At 42.3% G+C, this 21,576-nt stretch overlaps 1 protein-coding gene across 1 annotated transcript in view; it reads left to right on the top strand.

The window, feature by feature from the left end:
- The first annotated feature begins 3,497 nt into the window (after positions 1 to 3,497).
- The window catches only part of PTPRQ (protein tyrosine phosphatase receptor type Q), a 160,971-nt gene continuing 142,892 nt past the window's right edge, over positions 3,498 to 21,576 (top strand). The window contains exons 1-6 of the mRNA XM_026648947.2: positions 3,498 to 3,551; positions 3,993 to 4,104; positions 4,880 to 5,106; positions 14,942 to 15,011; positions 18,824 to 19,023; positions 20,773 to 21,022. Of these exons, the coding sequence (XP_026504732.1) occupies positions 3,498 to 3,551; positions 3,993 to 4,104; positions 4,880 to 5,106; positions 14,942 to 15,011; positions 18,824 to 19,023; positions 20,773 to 21,022 (913 nt within the window). The remainder of the gene's footprint in view (positions 3,552 to 3,992; positions 4,105 to 4,879; positions 5,107 to 14,941; positions 15,012 to 18,823; positions 19,024 to 20,772; positions 21,023 to 21,576) is intronic.

The raw sequence follows: 21,576 nt of genomic DNA on the forward strand, positions 1-21,576 counted from the left end.
AAATGAGTCAGGCACTGGAGTCTAGATTTGGATCATAGAGCACTGCCACATTTTCCTTACGAATGCAAAACTGCTGTTGAGATCTACCCCTTTTTCTAAATCCCATTAGTGTTAATATGATTTATTTATCAATTACTGAGATTACCACTAGGGCTATATTTGTAAAGAATGCCATGGAAGCTTTCAGTTAAGGCAACAACACTTTCATTTTCAAATTGGAATTTTAGGGCTGAATTCCATGCTTTTCTCCTAAGATTCACAGCCCGGGGTGGAGAGCAAAGATGGCTTCATGCCATCATTGCACCCTCTGGATTCTGGCTGCTGCAATGGCCAGAACTAACCTTAGGCAGCCTCCCCAGGTTGCCTTTGGGCTTTGCAACAGCCCAGAATCTCTATAGCACTCCACACCTACTCCTGCCTCACACCCAGCATGCTCTCTATACAGGGATTTGTGATGGGGACCAGTTGGTCAGCTCAGTCTGTGCTGGACACATGACTCATGTACACTACCACAGGGGTGGAAAGAAGCTGTATTGGGGACCATAATCAACCCCCTGTGTCTAGTGCAACTGATACTAGTAATAAGGGATTTGTGTGGCTCAGTTGAACACAGACAGAATTTGCAAGTTCTCTGCACACAGAGTTCCTATTTGGATTTTCACAAAATACAGGGAGAGGTTTTTGTACCAGAAATTGCACTTTGATCAGTGCCTTCTTGGTCATTACAATACAATAAAATCTATAGCTACGGTCTCTCCAAATGCCTCACTGTTGTAATGAGAATATACATATCATAGGAGTTTGGGACATTAGATAATGGTGACAAAAAGACAGGAGATACATGAATAGCAAAAGTGATAGTGTGGGAAAATGGTTGGGAGCTCGCTGTCCGCAGTATTTTGACCTCCATTTGGAGACTCTGTGAGGCAAAGGGGTATGGGTAGAAGGTTCTAGATATTGAGCATGGCAGGAACAAAAGTATAGTCTTCAACAGAGGAGAAAAAGGGGAATAGGACCTGAGACAAGGACAGAATTGACAGAGCACAGGGAAATGGGTAAGGAGAATGAGAGGGGCTGAGATCATGGTGGGCATTGAAGGTTATAAGAGTAATTTTGTGGTGGATGAGGAACCAGTGGAGATCTTTTGTGAAAGGAGTAATGTGATATGTTGGAGTGGGTGATGTGGCATGATGTAGCCAGGGGCGGCTGCAGGCAACAGCTTAGCAAGCAGGTGCTTGGGGCGGCCACTCCGGAGGGGGGCGGCACGTTCAGCTATTCGGCTGCAATTCGGCGGAGGGTCCCTCACTCCCGCTCGGAGTGAAGGACCTCCTGCTGAAGTGCCGCAGATCGCAATCGCGGCTTTTTTTGGGGGGGGGACTGCTTGGGGCGGCAAAAACCCTGGAGCCGGCCCTGGATGTAGCACTCTGCACAGCATGGAGTTGGGATATGAGCGATACTGGGAGGCCTGGAAGGGAGGAATTGCTCTAATCAAGCTGTGAAATGACATATGTATGAATGAGTGATTCAGCAGAATGAGTGCTAGGGCAGTGGCACATGTGTGAAGGTGCTAGTGAGTGGACTTGCTCTGTGACATGTGCAAAGGAGATCTTTCAGTTGAGGATACTCCAAGATTACAGAAAGGAGAGGAGGAGAAATGCAGAGGGATGCACATGGGCGAGAGCACTTCTTTTATCAAGTAGGAGGATGACTCTTAATGACCTGCTAAAGAAAACTGATTGATTCAGCTTTGAGTCTGAAGGGGAGCAAAGAATGATTTAAATTTGAGACAGAGGGAGGAAAAGAAGGAAGGGAGTGAAGGTGAAACACGATGTCAAGAAGGGAGTGGAGAGGGAGACCCAGGTGCAGTAAAAGAAGAGGGGATGTAGGGAGAAGATACGTTTGAATTAAACATCCAGATTTTGGGGGCTTAACTGAAACAAACAGAACGGCCTGCCGTTATTTGACTCCCCAGTATTTGAAGAGTTATAAAGAAATATTAACTTTATGATAAGAAGCAGAACAAAATGTGAAATATGGCTATTTCAGAGCTCCAGTGACAGTGCTCCTTTTAGGGTTCATTCCAGCAGAGACATTTAAACAGTCTGATCATGAAGAGGGAGTAGGTAAATATGTTCTCAGCATATTACTTCCCTATCTATCTATCCATTTTCAGCCTGTGTAAGGTTCAGCAACTTTCCTGGATGAGCCCTTTGCCCCCAATTCAGCAAAGCATTTAAACACATGCTTACATTCATCCTTATTCAGGAAGCCACGTAGAACTGGCTTGAATTTAACTTTGAGGTGATTGTTGGGACTTAAGCACACATATAAAGTTAAGCACATGCATTAGTGCTTGCTGAATAGAGACTGAGTGCTGAAACAGGGCCTTAATAATGTGCCATTCATATATTTTAAAAATGAACTGGGACAAAAAGCTGTTTGGTGATTTTGGGCCATATCCCACTAAAGTCAATGAGAGTTTTGCTTGAGTGAGTACTGTAGGATTGGGCCCTTTGAGTTCTTTAATGATTTTAATAAAATGATAGACCCTAATCATGCTCTCACTGAATTCAGCAGGTGTTCTGCCATTGACTGCAGTGGGGGCAGGATCAGGCCCTTATGTAGTGAGTAAACCAGATATAACTCTAGATGGACATCTTTATAGAATCAGAGAAATATAGGGCTGAAAGGGACCTCCATAGATCATCTAGTCCAGCCCCCTGTGCTGAGGCAGGACCAAGTGTATCTAGACCATCCTTGACAGATGTTTGTCTTAAAAACCTCCAATGACAGGGACGGATAATCTTTATTATCTGTTGTAACCAGTAATATACTTTTGTTGAAATTACCTTCACATATAGCCTTGTTTGGGTTAATCTGTTCTTAATTTGTAATTCACTTTCAGAACCTGCAAAGCCAGAGGGTCTTAAAGCCTTCAATGTTTCGTCACATTCCTTCTCACTGAATTGGAGACTACCTTATGGACGTGTGGAAAGGTTTCATGTGGATCTTATTCCTGGTCATGGCTTTATTACTATCCTAGATCTTGGAGGTGGGAAGTATCGGGTATGTGTTTTTATTGTAGTACTTGGATGGCCAACTTTTGTTTATGCAATGTGCTGATGGGAAAATTCTTTGCAGAACTGACCAACCATGAAGCTTACTTCTTTTAGCTTTTTAACATAGATTAGAATACAAAAGTACTAATGCCAAATTTGTGAGAGGAAATTTCAACATCTGTGGTTTGTTACCTTAACAACGGTTATAATACTTTTTTTTTACATCTACTATAAACCTACAGCCAGTCATCCAAGAGTTCATGAATAGTTTAACAAAGGAAGGGCAGAGCTATTGAGTAATACAGGCTCATTAATTGTGTACTTGCCAAGAAGATCTAGCCTTAAATCATTAATGCAGGCAACATTTCCCTGTTAAGCCATCAAAAAGAAGTAGGAGCACTTTTTGATTCTACTGTCTGAAAAAATATTATAATAATAATGACGTTTCTGGTTCTTTTGCTTTTGTTTTTAATTGGAACTGCAGAGACACAGGTATTTTGTATAAATACTTACTATTAAGGCGTGTGATGTTTATTTCAAAAGATAAGATGGATAGATGTTGGAAACTTGAAAGTTTTTCAGGGATCTTTATAATATTTTTTTATTTCTTCCCTCAGAAGAGCAGGACTTTCTAATGCTTCACATGCACTTAAATATTACCATGATGGTACCCTATGATAGACAATTTTTTTTTACAGAATTTTTTTTTACTGTTAATTTTGTTGTTTTTTAATATTGTATGTTATTCAAGCCTTATGGTGGGTAACTTAAATACAATTACAAAATGCTATATTGCAGCAAACATATGTGATGTAGTGTTTTTATTGCTGTAATGTGTATTATGTCATGTCACCTTATATCATGTTTAAAATTGTATTATCTGTTTGTACTTATCTTGGCAAAAGACTTATATGGATTAATTTGATATTTTAGGCTGATTTTTCTAGCGTTACTCCTGGAACAACATATAATGTGACAGTTTCTTCAGTTTCTTCTTCAGCATACAGTTCACCAGTCAGTAGAACAGTGACAACTAATGTAACCTGTGAGTTAATTATGAGTTAATTATGACGTATCACATTTTGCCCATTCCTGGTAAATAATTGCTTGATTTGCTGCTTAAAATAGGTACAATATTTCTTTATAGGTTACAGTCAGTAATGAGTTTGAACCCGGTAGTGCTATTTTTGCATGAAAATATTAGACAGTTATTTGTTGTCTTTAAACAATCATCATGTATATCTGCTGAGTAGGCTAGAAGAAAATTGAAGTTCCTCTAAAAATTGTTTTTAAGGAGAATCTGGTTGTGATTGAAAGTTTTATTAATCCTAATGGATAGTTATGGAAGTATTTGCTCTTATTTGTATATTATGTATTTTACACATTTCAAACTATACATATAGACATCTTCATTTGATATGATTTCTTTAAAAAAGTATACTAGTAGCAAACACTTTTCCTAAAACAGTGGCACAGATTTCTATGTAGTTTTAGGTGAAGAATCCTGAAACTGAGCAAGCTATAAAAATATCTCTTAAAACTGGCAAAATATCTGGCATCAAACTCTATTTTGTCTGTGAAGATTTTGAGCATTCCATTTTTTACATTCTTATAAAAGAATGTTCCTAGTGTTCCAAAAAAGCATTTAATCAGCTTTTGAAATACTGTTCTAGGGAGAAAAAAGCTTCATATTTACGAGCACATTAGTCTTTAGGCACTTCAGAAGTCTATGCTGAAAAATGCTTTTATTTGTATGCATTAACTGTGAAGATATATGAATTGTTATCTGATAATTTAGTTGAAGAATGTTCTTTTTGCAGATCCAGGACCCCCGGTGTTCCTTGCCGGTGAAAAAGTAGGATCTGCAGGAATTCTGCTCTCTTGGAATGTACCACCACATCCAAATGGGAGGATTATATCTTATATTGTTAAATATAAGGAGGTCTGCCCATGGATGCAAACAACTTATACCCAAGTAACAACAAAACCAGATAGTTTGGAAGTTCTTCTCACCAATCTTAACCCTGGAACAACTTATGAAATTAAGGTAACAATATTAATGACATAGCTTTTGTACTTTGAATTCTGGGTGTATTATACAATATCTGAGATTAAAGTAAAAGAATATGAAACTATTTTAGGCACATATAGTACTCTCCTAACCAGCCTACTAATTACTTGTTAAGTTGTGTAGTAAAACACACTGCCCAGTTCTTTTTATTTACCACAGTACTTCTCTTTAATTACAACAACCGTTAAAATAATTATCATCTCAAAGTGCACTAAAATGTGATTTCTTCTTTTAACATCCTGTTTGACATAACATATTATGTGGAACAGTAACTCAGAGGTAAATTTTCAAAAGTATCTAAGTGACTTGGGAGAAGAGCTGTGTGAAGGACAGAAATTCTGTTTTGTAAGGATTTTGAGGTTTAAAAATCTGGCTTTGTTCTGAATCAGAACAACCCACAAAACTTCTGAATTCTCTACAGAGGAAAACTAAAAATAAAAATTGTTTTGGGTTGATGAAAATGTTTTGTTTTGACAAAAATCAAAATATATACTTTCCATTTTTACTTTAAAAATTTATTATGATAAATATAGAATGTACATAATACAAAATAAAATATTTCAAAATGAAAAATTGAAATGCTTCCTTCTGAAAATGTTGTAATGTGACATTGTTGGCACTTGATTTTTTTCCGGTTGTCTTTCAAAACAATATTCTGGCAAAACTGACCTGATGGAATATGGCTCTGTCAAAATTTCTCTGACAGAGAGAAGTCCCATTTTCAATAGTGACTTAGGCACTGAATTTCACTGGGACTCAGGCTCCTAAGTCAGTTGGGTTCTTTTGAAAACTTTACCCCAATTTCTTTCAGCCATAATGATTTACTTTGTGATATATTCCAAAATGGAAGTTAACTTCATTACTCTTCTATTTCCTTGTTGTTAAAATTGTGTGCTTGCTTTCTGGATTTGTGCTGATAATCAACAAATGCATTTCCATAGGTACAGTATAAGCGGGCTGAGTATATTGAGATCAGGCATTCTTTTGATTTTGATATATGTTTTCAAAAAATCTTCTTTAACATCTGAAAAATGAATGACTAGACGTGAAATGGCCTGAAATTATATACAATTCCCTTGCCAACATTTGTGGCAAGAGGAAAATGCTCATTTTTGTGAGGACCTAGAGAGGATGCTTTTTTGAGAGAATAAGAAGTTAGACTTGTATGCCTCCATGTGCTGCAATTTCACGCAGCCCAAGGGCTGTATAAAAATCTTATAATTTCAGGTTGTGAGTAACACAGTGCACAAATTTCCTTTCAGAATTTGTACTCGCACATTATACAGTAAAAAATTGAAATATGGCTTATTTAATTATGCCTAGCATTGTGTGAAAGCTCCTTGTTGTGAATCTTGGTACTGATGACCATATGGATAAAAGTCAGTATATGTGTGGTATAGAAAAGCAAAAGTTTAGCTATTAATAGAGAATATACCATTTGCTTAGGCCCTAACCAGGGAAAACTGCCCTGACAAAGTTGAACAGGTAGGGGTAGAGTTTCAGTATAAAATTCCAAATAGCATAATAATTTTAATCTGTTCTATTCATTATAATTATTAAAATTCTTGCACATTCCATTTCCTACTTCCTACATGTAACTTTCCTAGGAAAATTGCAAAATGCTATTTTTTTCTTCCCCCTGAGCTTTAACGGTCCTATCTTCTACTTCAGTGGTTCTCAACCTCTTGGGGCTCAGGACCCATTTATAAATGTTTATGGCTTGTTGTGACCCAGTAAATAGTCTGGGGGGTGGAGGTTTTGGGGTGATTTTGGTCAGATCCTTCCCCCCCTAGGGGGCTTGGGTCCTGCCCGCATTCACCCCACAGTGGTGGTTCCTGCAGCTCTTGTGCTGTGGGGCTGGCTGGGCTTGGCTCTTTGCTCTGGGCGTTGCAACTTCCGGGTTTGCAGTGCTATGCAGGTTTGGCCCTGCCCCCCTGACTGGACCAGATTTGTGTGATTGGACTTGTGACCTGGCTCATGGGGTTGCAGTGCCACTCACTCAAATTTGGCCTTCCCGTACTCCCATCATCGTGACGGCTGGGCTATACCTGAGTGGTGCTGGGACCAGAGGTTGCAGTGCCTGGAGTAGGGAGGTGAACCCAGCCAGCCCCGTGGGACACGAGCCACAGGACCTGCCACACAACCCTTTGAAACATTCTGGTGACCCAATTTTGGGTCCTGACCCACAGATTGAGAAACGCTGGTCTACTCTGTGGGTCAAATTTTGCCCTCTTATGCATGTGGGCAGTTCCCATTGACATTGTGAGTTCCCTAGATGTTCATCTGATAACAGCATTTGATTCATTATACTTGCATGTTACTCATTAAAGTGAGCTGTGGGTCTCCAACTGCAACTGTGTAGTGGGGCCCACAAGACTGACCCTTTTTCCATACTCTGGTAAAATGGCAGTGACTAGTTGATGGTCACACCCTTTCTAAAGGCCATTAGATTTTTGACTGGTTCCTGATGGGTCTTCTGAATGACTGACCCACTGGCAGCCTTACAAATTAACGGGCCAACCATGTGGGGGAATTTCCACTTCCTCACTTATGTGGACAACTAGATGCTTAAGTGATATGGCGTGATTCAGGTGATTTGATTCATAGTAGGGTCTGTCATGTCATTTACAAGCAAGTTCTCAAGTCACCTGTGTGTAAATTATTTTATGATTTCGTTGTACATGGTTTTGTCTCCTTACTGAATTTCTCTTTGTTACTGCAGTGTGGGCACAGTTTAACTGAATTGCTGCTATGTTACGCAGCTGTATTTATGTTTTCCTTTCTTTTTCAATAGGTTGGGTCTTCATTTTCTTTTTTCTTTTTTTTTTACCTGTAAAAGAAAACTTTTTTGGCAATGGAAGTCAAATTAATATCTACTAGACAAATAAATTAGGAGGCACAGGGTCATACAATTGTTATAGCAAATCAGATCAATGCTGATTGGTGTATTTCTCTAGTTATTTATATGTTGTTCTTTGAGTGATTGCTCATGTGTATTCCACTATAGGTGTGCGTGCTCGCCACGTGCACCGGTCCCGGAAGTTTTTCCCTTAGCAGTATCCGTAGAGGGGGAGCAATGCTGCGACCCCTGGAGTGGCGCCAACATATCGCGCCATAAAGGGGGCTGTGTGCTCCCCACACCCTCAGTTCCTTCTTGCCACCAGTGAAGGTAGTCGGAACTTGCTCCAGCTTAGCTTAGCCGTAGCGTTTCTAGCTTAGTGGTATCCAGTTTCACTGATCTCTTTCCTTACTGAACTTTCTTTCGCGAGTGCCTGACTCGGGACATGCCCTGTGGCCCAGGCTTCAAGTCGTGCGACTCCTGTCGCAACTCCATGCCCAGAAGCGATCCACACAATCAGTGTCTTCGCTGTCTGGGCGAGTCTCACGTTAGTGACAAGTGCAAGATCTGCCGCTCCTTCAAGCCCCAGACGAAGAATGGAGTCGGCATTGGCCCCGGCACCGGCGCGTCGAGCCGACACTGCGCCGGGCTCCGCGTCTTTGGCTCATGGCGAAGCACCTTCAGTGCACCATTCCGAATCGGCACCCGATACCGTGTCCTCGGTGCGCAGCGAGGCGCCGTCGACATCCCGGCACCGCTCCCCAGCTAAGAAGCCAGGGAAGTCTCAGCAGCACCGAGAGAAGGACAAGGGTGAGGCCAGACCCGAGTTGGGCAGCCAGCGATCTCTGTCGGGACAGAGACCTCCAACTCGGGCTGAGCGGAGTAGTCCAGTCCCGTCCGTGTGAGCCTCGCCGGAGGTACGCATGCCTTCGACGCCAGAGGCAGCTCAGGCCGCGCGTGACATCTTAGCGCTTCCGTTGCCGGGAGCGCCGCCTCAGTCGGGCCCCCGATCCCATGGGAAGCCGCCTTTGGGCGCCCATCAGCCCTCCCCGGAGGTGTCGGAGGTCGAGGCACCGTCCCAGGTCGAGGTGCTGAGCAGAGCCCTGAGATGCACGTCGACTCCGCGTCCCGGCTCTTCGACAAGCGGTTCCCACTCCTCCGCTCTTGGACGCCGTCGCAGAGGTAAGAAGAGACGGTGCCGTTCCTCTTCCAGCCGCTCTGAGAGGAACAGGTCTCGATGCCGTCGGCACCAGCGCTCGTACTCAAGCGTCCACCATCGCAGAGGCCATGCCCGGAGCGCGTCCCGAGAGTCCCCGGCACTGCAGCACCATGGCCACAGGCGCCGAAGGGAGTCCAGAGACAGTTCCTCGGACATCTACCTGTCAACATCGTCCAGGTCGAAGTCTCGGGGCAGGAGCCGTCACAATAGAGACCGCTCCAGTCGTTCCCACGGCACCGTGCGCTCTTCCAGGACTTCGGCTTTGGTACACAGCCGTCTCTCCCTGGACCGCACTGCGCCGCAAGAACAACCAGTCCTGCCGCCTGATGCGCCTCAGTTCTAGGCTGTTCCTGGCAGGGACAACGGTGCCAGTGGGCACCGTGACCTCAGGCACCTGCGCAGCCAGGACCTCGCTCCATGGCGGGAGCCTCTCAGGGCCGACCCGCGTCACCTCCCCAGTACCGGGATCAGGCCGTGGGCGCCGAACCCCCAGCACCGACTCCGGCACTGAACCCGGACGTGGAGCCCACGGTGCCGTTGGCCGCCCAAGGCACTGCACCATCCATGTCTTTGGCACAGGGCGATTCAGTTGCGGTGCCGCCTCCCTCTTCCCAAGAGGACTTTAAAGCACATCAAGAGCTGCTTCGGTGGGTGGCAGCCAACTTTGAGCTCCGGGCCGAGGAGATGGAGGAACATAAGAACATAAGAAAGGCCGTACCGGGTCAGACCAAAGGTCCATCTAGCCCAGTATCCTGTCTACCGACAGTGGCCAATGCCAGGTGCCCCAGAGGGAGAGAACCTAACAGGCAATGATCAAGTGATCTCTCTCCTGCCATCCATCTCCACCCTCTGACAGACAGAGGCTAGGGACACCATTCCTTACCCATCCTGGCTAATAGCCGTTAATGGACTTAACCACCATGAATTTATCCAGTTCTCTTTTAAACTCTGTTATAGTCCTAGCCTTCACAACCTCCTCAGGTAAGGAGTTCCACAAGTTGACTGTGCGCTGCGTGAAGAAGAACTTCCTTTTATTTGTTTTAAACCTGCTGCCTATTAATTTCATTTGATGACCCCTAGTTCTTGTATTATGGGAATAAGTAAATAACTTTTCCTTATCCATTTTCTCCACATCACTCATGATTTTATATACCTCTATCTTATCCCCCCTTAGTCTCCTCTTTTCCAAGCTGAAGAGTCCTAGCCTCTTTAATCTCCCCTCATATGGGACTTGTTCCAAACCCCTAATCATTTTAGTTGCCCTTTTCTGAACCTTTTCTAGTGCCAGTATATCTTTTTTGAGATGAGGAGACCACATCTGTACGCAGTATTCAAGATGTGGGCGTACCATCGATTTATATAAGGGCAATAATATATTCTCAGTCTTATTCTCTAGCCCCTTTTTAATGATCCCTAACATCCTGTTTGCTTTTTTGACCACCTCTGCACACTGTGTGGACATCTTCAGAGAACTATCCATGATGACTCCAAGATCTTTTTCCTGACTTGTTGTAGCTAAATTAGCCCCCATCATATTGTATGTATAGTTGGGGTTATTTTTTCCAATGTGCATTACTTTACATTTATCCACATTCAATTTCATTTGCCATTTTGTTGCCCAATCACTTAGTTTTGTGAGATCTTTTTGAAGTTCTTCACAGTCTGCTTTGTTCTTAACTATCTTTAGCAGTTTAGTATCATCTGCAAACTTTGCCACCTCACTGTTTACCCCTTTCTCCAGATCATTTATGAATAAGTTGAATAGGATCGGTCCGAGGACTGACCCTTGGGGAACACCACTAGTTACCCCTCTCCATTCTGAGAATTTACCATTAATTCCTACCCTTTGTTCCCTGTCTTTTAACCAGTTCTCAATCCATGAAAGGACCTTCCCTTTTATCCCATGGCAGCTTAATTTACATAAGAGCCTTTGGTGAGGGAACTTGTCAAAGGCTTTCTGGAAATCTAAGTACAAATCTGAGCCCTCCGATACCCTCTTCAATATCCTCGCCTCCTCGGTACCGGGGCATGTGGCGCTCCCTTTCCACCAGGGAGTCGCCAGTATCACCACGGGCCTTTTGCAGACCCCGGCCTCTCTTGCTCCTATTTCCAAGAAGGCCGAGAGGAAGTACTTCGTCCCCGCGAGGGGTCTCGAGTACCTTTACACCCACCCAGCTCCAAACTCCCTGGTGGTAGAGTCGGTCCACCACCAAGAGCGGAATGGCCAGCACGCGCCCACGCCAAAGGACAAGGATGCTCGTAGACTTGATACCTTTGGAAAAAAGGTTTATTTGTCAGCGAGTTTCCAGCTCAGAGTGGCCAACCACCAGGCACTTCTGATCCGTTACAAGTTTAATATCTGGGGATCCCTCCCCAAGTTTGAGCCCCTCATTCCTGACAAGGATGCGAAGGAATTCCGGGCGCTGATTGAGGAGGGTGCGACTGCCGCCAAAGCTGCTCTCCAGGAGGCTTCGGATGCAGTGGACACAGCTGCTTGTTCGATGGCTTCCGTGGTCTCCATGCGACGGGCGTTGTGGCTCTCACTTTCGGGGCTGTTGTCAGAATCCCAGTCCATAATGCAGGACCTGCCGTTTGATGGCAAGGCCCTTTTCGCGGACCAGACAGACACCCGTCTGCACGGGATGAAGGACTCCCGCACCACCCTGCAGACGCTAGGCCTGTACGTCCCACCTGCTAAGGACCAGCCCAGGCCTCAACCCTCTGCTCCGCAACCTAGGGGCAGATTTGAACTGCCACCTAAGCGGTAGAGGGATCAAAGGCGTCGGTCCCAACGCCAATCCCGCTCGGCCCTACGGCCTGGGGCCTCTAAGGCCAAATGGCCAGGAAAACGGCGTTTTTGACTCGTTGAGGGGGGTCACCGAGCCTGTTGCCAGTGTACCCCCCCACCCAGTTAATAAAGTTACCTTTTCTAAACCATTTATTGGACTTCCGACTGCAATGGTCCCATATAACGTCGGATCAATGGGTCCTCAGCACCATCTCCCAAGGGTACAGGCTGCAGTTTGTTTCAACCCCTCCCAACTGTCCCCCGTCCGGGCAACCGGCCGGGGCCCCGGAGCATGCCCTCCTCCTCAGTCAGGAGGTAGAGCGCCTCCTCTCTCTGGGAGCGGTGGAAAGGGTACCACGGGAATACCAGGGCAGGGGCTTTTACTCCAGGTATTTCCTCATCCCCAAGGCGAAGGGCGGGCTTCGGCCCATCCTCGACCTGCGGAATCTCAACCAGTTTCTGATGCGTTGCAAATTCCGCATGGTATCCCTGGCCTCTATTATTCCATCCCTAGACCAGGGGGATTGGTTTACGGCGCTGGACCTCCAGGATGCGTACTTTCACATCCACATTTTCGAGGGTCACAGGCGCTTCCTCCGTTTCCTGGTGGGTCAGGACCATTTCCAATTTACGGTCCTCCCCTTTGGCCTTTCTACTGCCCCCAGGGTATTTACAAAATGTATGGCGGTGGTGGCAGCCCACCTCAGGAGGAAAGGGCTGCAGATCTTCCCCTACCTCGATGACTGGCTGCTCAAGGGCCGGTCTCGTGCTCTGGTGCAACAGCAGACGAGCTTCCTGCTAGACACCTGCGGAGCTCTAGGCCTACTGGTAAACGAGGAGAAATCCACGTTAATTCCAGTTCAGTGCATAAGCTTTATAGGGGCGCTGTTAGATTCCCGGGTGGCCACGGCCTCCCTCCCACGGGACAGATTCGAGATGCTCAAAGCTCTCATTGCCTCGGTCATGGACTTTCCGGTAACCACGGCGTGGGTTTGCCTCCAAATCCTAAGCCACACGGCAGCTTGCACCTATTTGGTGAGACATGCCAGGCTTCGGATGCGGCCCCTTCAGCTCTGGCTGGCCTCCCGGTATTCCCAGGCCAGGGACGGCCTGGACAAGGTGGTCACAGTGCTCCTCAGGGTGGTGGCAGACCTCCAGTGGTGGTCCCTCCCGAGCAACATGCTTCAGGATATTCCCTTCTGAGAGCCCCCTCCCTCACTAGATCTAGTGTCGGACGCCTCGGACCTGGGCTGGGGGTATTTAAGGTGAGTACATACCATCCATTTATATAACATCATTATATGTTCAGTACTGTTCTCTTTCCCTGTCTTAATATAGCCTATTGTCTGCCCACCCACCCAGCTATCCAGAATGATGCCTAGATAATTTTCCTGAGTTGTTACAGTTAATCTAGAACCCATCAATGTATAAGAGCTGTTCGAATGGTCCTCTCCACTGTGCACTACTGCACATTTACTCTCTTCCATTTCTTTGCCATAGCTTTGCCTAGCTCATTCACATTTTTCTGACGTTCCTCACAAGCCTGTTTACTCATGACAAGTCTATAGAATTTTTTTCCTCTCTATCCTGGATGCTTCTTCCACAGACTTTACCATTCTGACCCCCTGCACTTTCGCGGGCATCCTCTTAGCACCCTTATAAAGACTGTCATGCATTATCCTCCGCCACACAAAGGGACACAATCTGCAGTATTGTCACCATGTATGCATACACACAAATACTCTGGCCCTCACTAAAGTGCTCTCTACCTCCATTTCTCCTTTCACACAGTTTGCCACGCTCACCACTGCTGTGAAGATTTTAGGAGATGTTAAGTTGCCCTATTCATTAATTCTCTTAAATCCAGACAATAAGTCTTTATTTTTATCAAACTCTCTTGTTCTTTGTTCTCTGTAGGTGAAACTGACCCTTGTGCAGAGGACCAACACAAAGTCAATGCACCACTTAAGCCCCGTACATAAAAGACACTCTGTCAGTTATGATGCTTATTCCCCAAACTGTGCCATGATCTCAGCTCACCACACCTCCAAGGAGAGGTACCCTGCTATACTATCATCCCTCACAATCAGGCATGCATACTCTGCATCACTCTCACTTCTCCCCATGCTTTTGTCTTTCAGACATCCCAGACACTCACTCTGCCATGCTCTCACCAACCGAGGAGGGGGGCCTGCTATCCTGACGCTTCTGAAGTTGAGGAATTGGAGGGAGGGTGTCCTTTTCTCCTTTTCCTTCCAAACTAAGGAGGGGGAAAAGGAATGGGGGAAGAAGGCATGATTGTCTTCTCTCTGCATAGTTAAAGAGAGAGGAGTAGAATTCTTGCCAAGTGAGGATAGGTGCTATTACTGGGGTATTGGTAACCTGTGTAGAATCAGCGTTCATGGGGCCTGAGCTTGGTAAGTGCTAAGTGGTGTTGATTGCCCTAAATTCCTGTTTACTTCAGTATGAGTTGAGGGCACTTAACACCTGTTAATTCTGAACTTTTGGCTTGGGATTTGTTGTGGGAAGACCAGGTGGCGTTCCCCAACAGAAGTAGGTGTTATGGGCAAACTGAGCCTTCTTCATTTACTGCTGCCAGGAATTTTGTCAGCTGGGTTAGAGATTTTTCATATTTGTTATAATAAAGTTGCAGTCTTGTCAGCCATTCAGATGGTGAGTCCATGCTGTTGCATGAGAATTGCTGGGAGATCCATATGCTTCTAAAGAGAAAATGTACATGAACGTGTAAAGAGCCTTTTTTGAGTGAATGTCATTGGTTGAGAATTATTGTATTTAATATTTATCCATTAAAAGTTTAGTGTAAATTAAACAACTGCAGCTGAAAAAAGGAAAATTCATTTGTATAATTGTAATTCAATATGTACAGCTTATACCATATATATGCATGACTATTGGCACATATATTATGTGAATTCTCTAATGTGACTGTTTCGGTTTATTGTAGGTTGCTGCTGAGAACAGTGCTGGCATTGGAGTATTTAGTGATCCTTTTCTCTTTCAAACTGCAGAAAGTGGTAATTTCAGTAGAGCTTCCATCAGTCCAATTTATTCTTATAAATCGTCGCTGAATTTTTCTTTTAAAGTAATAGAATAAAAAATTCTGATACATTTAGGAGCAAATCCTGATCCTTTCATTGTGGCTACAAAGGGCCTCACGTGCAGTGGAAATGGTGCCATTTTGCCATGCATGGCGGAGGCAGGATTTAGGGTGCCCTGGTGCATGCGGTCCCCGTTCATTATGTGCTGTGAATCCCAGCTCTGCAGGGGCTCCACACATGTCTCTATGCAGATGGGTTGGAGGAAATCAAGGCAGGGATAGCTGATCAGATACTAAATAAACCCACCAACTATTGCTCACTGCAGTATGGGGGCACAAGAGCTACAGTAGAGTCAGGATCTTGCATAGCCCGCTTGCAGCAAGCCCAGCTTCTAACAAATATAATACACGGTATTTCTTACTGTGTTTGCCTCTTAATGCTGACACCAAAAGCTCAGTTATAATGCATCCTGAAATTAGAATCTGACTGAGAACATCTGACGTTTTACTGATTTTTCATAACATTCTAAGTCTATGATTGTTATTAATTTATATTATGGGGTCCTTATCCTACAAACACTCTGGTAGAAATTCATCTCTGTGCCGAGAGCTAGCACAAGGCTCATTTTGAGAGCTTAGATGTAATTTAAGTGGTGATACGACTTTTGCTAGTCCTTTGCAAAGGGTGAATTTCACTCCCTGTGCATGGAATTCCCATTAATTTCAGCAGGAGTTTTCTGCATACTGAGTGCTGAGCACCCCAGCACCCACTGAAGTCAGTGAAAGGTGCTCAGCACTTTGTGGTTTCAGATTCTTAAGGACGGAACTTTTAAATCTTCTGAGATAATTTATCATTTAGGAAAACCCCCATAAATGAGAACTTTCTAAATGGAGCTGTACGAAACTGCTACTTTTCCTTTTGCAAATAATTGTATGCAAACATAATATTGTAATGAGCATACTGTATTTAAGTTTAACAAAGGGCAAAGATACACCATTTTGCCCTATAAAGGCATTATTGCTTCTCAGAAATTGTTTGCAAAACTCTACTTACATATGATTCATTTAAAATAGAAATCCTTGGTATAGTTCTAGCTGAAATGATGAAGAAAAGAAAGCTTTTTATCAAGCAACTGCGTTTGTAATTTTGGTTCTCTTTTTAAGTGTCACAGCTCTGAGAGTTAAAAAAACAACATAATCATTGCCACCACCAAGTGGATAATAAACTCGTTATATTTTTATACCTAAAATATGAAAGTTTATTTTGGATATAAATTGTTTGAATAGTTAAAGACTTGCTGTTGCAAGTTTTTGATTCATGAATAATAATCACAACAGGAGACATTGTCTGGAAAGGAGTAGTATGGAGAGGTAGAAAGAAAATCCAGAAATAAAGCCCCTATTCAACAAAGCACTTAAGCAGGAGGCTTGGAGGACCTGTCTCTTATTAGTTATGGGAGATTTTCTGTAATGTTGAACATGAATATATTTATTTAAATCAACTCATTTTTCAACACAATATAGCAATATTTTTAGTTTATGCAATCTGGGTCTGAACCTTAAGTATGGCATTTCAGATAGTTCTCTGTACTTCTAGATGTTTACTTGACTCACTCAAGAACTTGAACCTTTTGAGGTCCTATATTCCATTTCCTTATAGTGCGAACTGATTTGCTGACCCAACGGACACATCAAACTGTTACTGATACAAAGAACATAATTTCTTGGTCACACACTATCATGTATTGGCAAATGATTAATCAAACAAATACAGTAAATATAGTATAAATTCAAATATTAAGGGAACAGTTTTTAATTTACCAAAATGTTGAGGTTTCCCAATCAGTATTTTTCATTATTATTCTCTGAAGTAGAATGGTTCAATTTACTAGTTTAGATTAATCTATTTTAAAATTTAAATTAAAAGTAATTTTATAAGGCTAATTCATCAGGAGGGACAAAATCACACTTTTAAAAACTTTCTGCCTCAGACCACTGATTTGCTGTTTGACTGGTTATATGCACACTTACCAAACCCCCCAAAAGAGACACATCAGCTTGCCGGATCTCAGTTGCAATAGCAATTGCTGGATTTGTTTTTTTCAGCAAAACAGTTTTTCAATTAGAAAATGCTGATCATCAAAGTCAAACCCGAATGAATAAATAAAGATATCCTATCTCCTAGAACTGGAAGGGACCTTGAAAGGTCATTGAGTCCAGCCCCCTACCTTCACTAGCAGGACCAAGTACTGTTTTTGCCCCAGATCCCTAAGTGGACCCCTCAAGGATTGAACTTATAACACTGTGTTTAGCAGGCTAATGCTCATACCACTGTGAAAGTGGCAGTTTCAATATAACTTTTGTTGGGAAGGTTTTGTGCTTCGGGCACTCACCTAAGAAACAAGAGCGCTGGGAGAACCAATTCAAGTCTATGCTCTGCCTCATCCAGAAAAGGGAGTTGACCCCACTTCTCCTACATCCTGGGGAAGGGCCATAACCAATAGGTTATTCTGTTGTCAAGCTCTCCTGTTGGAGCTGTTCCACTTTGTATAAATAATTATTCATTGGTGTAGGGAGGGATCCCAGGTGTCCCAGATTTCAGGTGAGTGACCTAACCACTGGACAACAGAGTCAGTCTCAGTGTGGCCCAAAGAATGTTGAATTATTTATACAAAGTGGAACAGCTCCAGTAGGAGAGATTGAGAAAGGGAGACTGACTCTGTTGCCTAGTGTAAAGCTTTATCATTTGAAAGCTAGAAATAGAGACAGTATGAAAGTATCTCTTTTCAGTCCTTTGAAATTCATTGGACTGGAAGAATCTTTTAGGTTATGTCTACAGAGTGAGTGGCAGCGAATCCCAGAGCCTGGATTAGCAGACTTAGGCTTGTGGTACGGTACTAAAAATAACTGTGTCAACATAGGTTTCAGAGTAGCAGCCGTGTTAGTCTGTATTCGCAAAAAGAACAGGAGTACTTGTGGCACCTTAGAGACTAACAAATTTATTAGAGCATAAGCTTTCGTGGGCTACAACCCACTTCTTCGGATGCAGGATTCTTTTTTTTCTCTTACTTAATTGGCCTCTCAGAGTTGGTAAGACAACTCCCACCTGTTCATGCTCTCTGTATGTGTGTATATATATCTCCTCAATATATGTTTCACTCTATATGCATCCGAAGAAGTGGGTTGTAGCCCACGAAAGCTTATGCTCTAATAAATTTGTTAGTCTCTAAGGTGCCACAAGTACTCCTGTTCTTTTTGTGTCAACATAGTGGTTTGGGCTGGAGCTCAGGCTCGGAAACCTAGGGAAGGGCGGGGTTTCAGAATCTGAGCTCCAGACCAAGCTGCAACATGCACACAGCTCTTTTTAGCACCATAACACAAGCCCCACAAGCCCAACTCTTTTATGTAGATGTACCCCTAGAGGGACAGAGGAAATATATTCAATATTTTGCTAACAGGGACGATCCTTCCTTAATAGCCAATGACAAAAGTTTTTTTATGAGAGCACTAGTACAAATTTATATTTTAAAAATAAAAATAACCAACCACCATACTTGGAGAGAGCAATACAACTTTTAAAATTTGAAAATTGCCTCTGAGATACCGTGGTGATGAATGATTTTAATGCCTGGAAACAAGAAATAGAGAAAGCAGCCATAACGCAGGAATCAGGAAGAAAGAAGGATTATTTGAATTTTGAAAGTCATTTCAGATTAGAAATGTTAATTCTGAAATACACATACTGCTACAAAGAATTGTATGCATTACTGGTTTTGTTTTGTTTCTTAGCTCCAGGTAAAGTGGTGAATCTCACAGTTGAGGCATTAAATTATTCAGCTGTAAATCTGATCTGGTTTCTGCCTCAGCAACCAAATGGAAAGATAACCAGTTTCAAGATTAGTGTGAAACATGCAAGAAGTGGAATTGTAGTGAAAGATGTTTCTGTTAAAGTGGAGGACATTCTATCTGGGAGGCTACCAGAATGTAATGTAAGTGTTAAAAATTTAATTAGAGATGGACTCAAGGGATGAAATGTGGTGCCACATTTGTATTTTGAACACCCCCAAAATCTGGGGGCCTGTGGGATATGGTTCAGGTCCATTTCTAATTTTATAATTTGGTTGTAGGTCTCGGTTCTACAAACTGATGTACTGGGTACAGACAGATCTTTATGTCTGAGCTAGAGCTGGTCAAAATTTTTCTGACAGAACAGTTTTCCAGTGAAAAATGCAGTTTAGTCCAAATTAAAATGGTTCACAGAAACTTGTTGATTCTGATGAAATCTTTGATATAAAAATATTGAAATTGTTTGGATTCTCATTTTGTTTAGATGTTCAAAAGTTTAATTTTGACTTTATTATTATTATTAAATATATGTTGAGAATAAATGAAATAATAAAGTCAAAATTAAACTTTTAAACATTATCTAAACAAAATGAGAATCTAAACAATTTCAATATTTATTTCATTTCAACATATATATAAAATGATTAATCATTACTGAAACATACATATATAAGTTGAAACGAAATGATAAAGTCAAAATGCATTTTTTGACATTATTGAAATGTTTCTAAATTTCCAAATTGAAATCTTTTGGATTTTCAGTTACACAAAAATTTCAAAGTTTCAAACTTTTTGTTTTGATTTGGAATGAAAACATGTCTAAATTTTAGAATTTTCGGTGGATCAGAAATTCCATTTTCCAATAGAGCTCTAGTCTGAGTAGAGTCCCTTTGACTTCAAGGACTCCACATGGCCTGAGTTGGAATTTGCCTAGGATGCTGGAATAATACCTTGATCTTGTGAGAAGTGCCATTTATAATGACTCCAAATTGTCAGGACCTTCGGTTCATATTTTATCTGAATGAGGATTTCCAGCACTGCAGAGCCTCCTAACATCAAAATGAATTAGTTTGATACCAATTCAGAAGGAAGAGTGCCACCTACTAAATCACTAGCACCATTTATTGCAGCATCTAGGTTTTTCTTGGCATTCTCTTATATAGCTGCTGATCAGGTTCAACCTTTTCTAGCCAGATCAGCTCTATTTGGATTTAGAGTATAGTAGAACATTGCTAATTTGTGCCAATTACTGGGAGACTCATGGAACAGAATGTTTGAATACTGGAAACCAAATCTGGCAGTGTTTCATCAACACCAGAGTTTTGGTTCTATTCAGCCATATTTGATACTGTTAGTATTTGTTAATTTGTGATATAGAATCAGGCCTGAAGGAGTGGAATGAGCTGCATCCCCTGCGCTATTAATGATGCCATCAGGAGGAAGACGATAACAACCTGCATTTACATAGTGACAAGTGAAAGAAAAACTAATTTTCAACTATTTTGTTTTAAAGATGCGGTGTTTGTAATTTTTGTGTCTACACATTTACCATTGTTGATCTGGCATGACAGTTTTTAAATTTAGTTTATTTTTATTAGCTTTTTCAGATTACTTTTTTGGTGTTGTGAGAATCAAATTATTTGAGCTTTCTCTAGTTACCAGCCTTTTTGCGTTCAATTCTTCTCTTGAATGCATGCCGAAGGCTTTCATTGATTTTTGGCCTTAGGGTTTGTAGGTAACTTTTATCCTACTAGTTAATATTTTTAAAAATCCACATTTAATAGCTATATAAAGAGGTATGATATTGCAAAGACCTATAGTTCAGCAGTGATTGATGCAAAATGGCTAAGTAATAGGTTTAGCTTTTCATGGTTCATATTTTATCTTTCTAGGAAAACAGTGAATCATTTTTGTGGAGTACTACCACCCCTTCAACTACTTTTGGCAAATCTACATTTCCTTCACGGGCTATGTTTACACCAAGTACAGTAGCACCTAGTCAAATGAGCTCTGTCTGGAATGAACCTATTAGTTTTGTTGTGACTCATCTTAGACCATACACCACTTATCTTTTTGAAGTCTCTGCTGTTACCACTGAAGCAGGTTATATTGACAGCACAATTGTCAGGACACCAGAAGCAGGTATGTTTTGCTTTCCGAGAAAAAACTTTTAACTACAGAGAAAAATCAACATGTTAAACTCTGAGATTTATTTTAAAATATAAACCAAAGGGATTCCAGGTTATATTGCAGGATGCTTTAAACTGTGATTCTGTCTTCAGCTAGATCTCAGACTGTGTTTCAATACATACATTCTGTGTTTTATAATTCCTGGTATGCTTAATCAGTTGCACCAGATGAGATCAATTGAATGTGTACATACTGTATACAATATAATGTAGAAAAGAGTGGAGATGGGAGTTGAGTTTCTGTGGGAAATAGAGTAAAGCAAAGTATGATTATCTAAAGGAGAAGGGAAATACTGTAGGTTCTTAATTCTGTGAAAACCTGAGGATAGCACAAAGCACGACAGAAGTGCAATTCATGGCATGAAGCTATAGGAGAACTTGGAATAGGAAAAGGTGGGTAAAGATGGCAGACTTAGTATTTCAAAGGGTGGACAGTGTAGTAGTGTACATGGGTCTATGTGCTATAATGCTTGTTGCCAGGATGAAATACAACGTGTAAATAAGCTC

Source organism: Terrapene carolina, unplaced genomic scaffold (genome assembly GCF_002925995.2).
Source record: "Terrapene carolina triunguis isolate 2854851 unplaced genomic scaffold, T_m_triunguis-2.0 Scaffold68, whole genome shotgun sequence".
NCBI lineage: Eukaryota > Metazoa > Chordata > Testudines > Emydidae > Terrapene > Terrapene triunguis.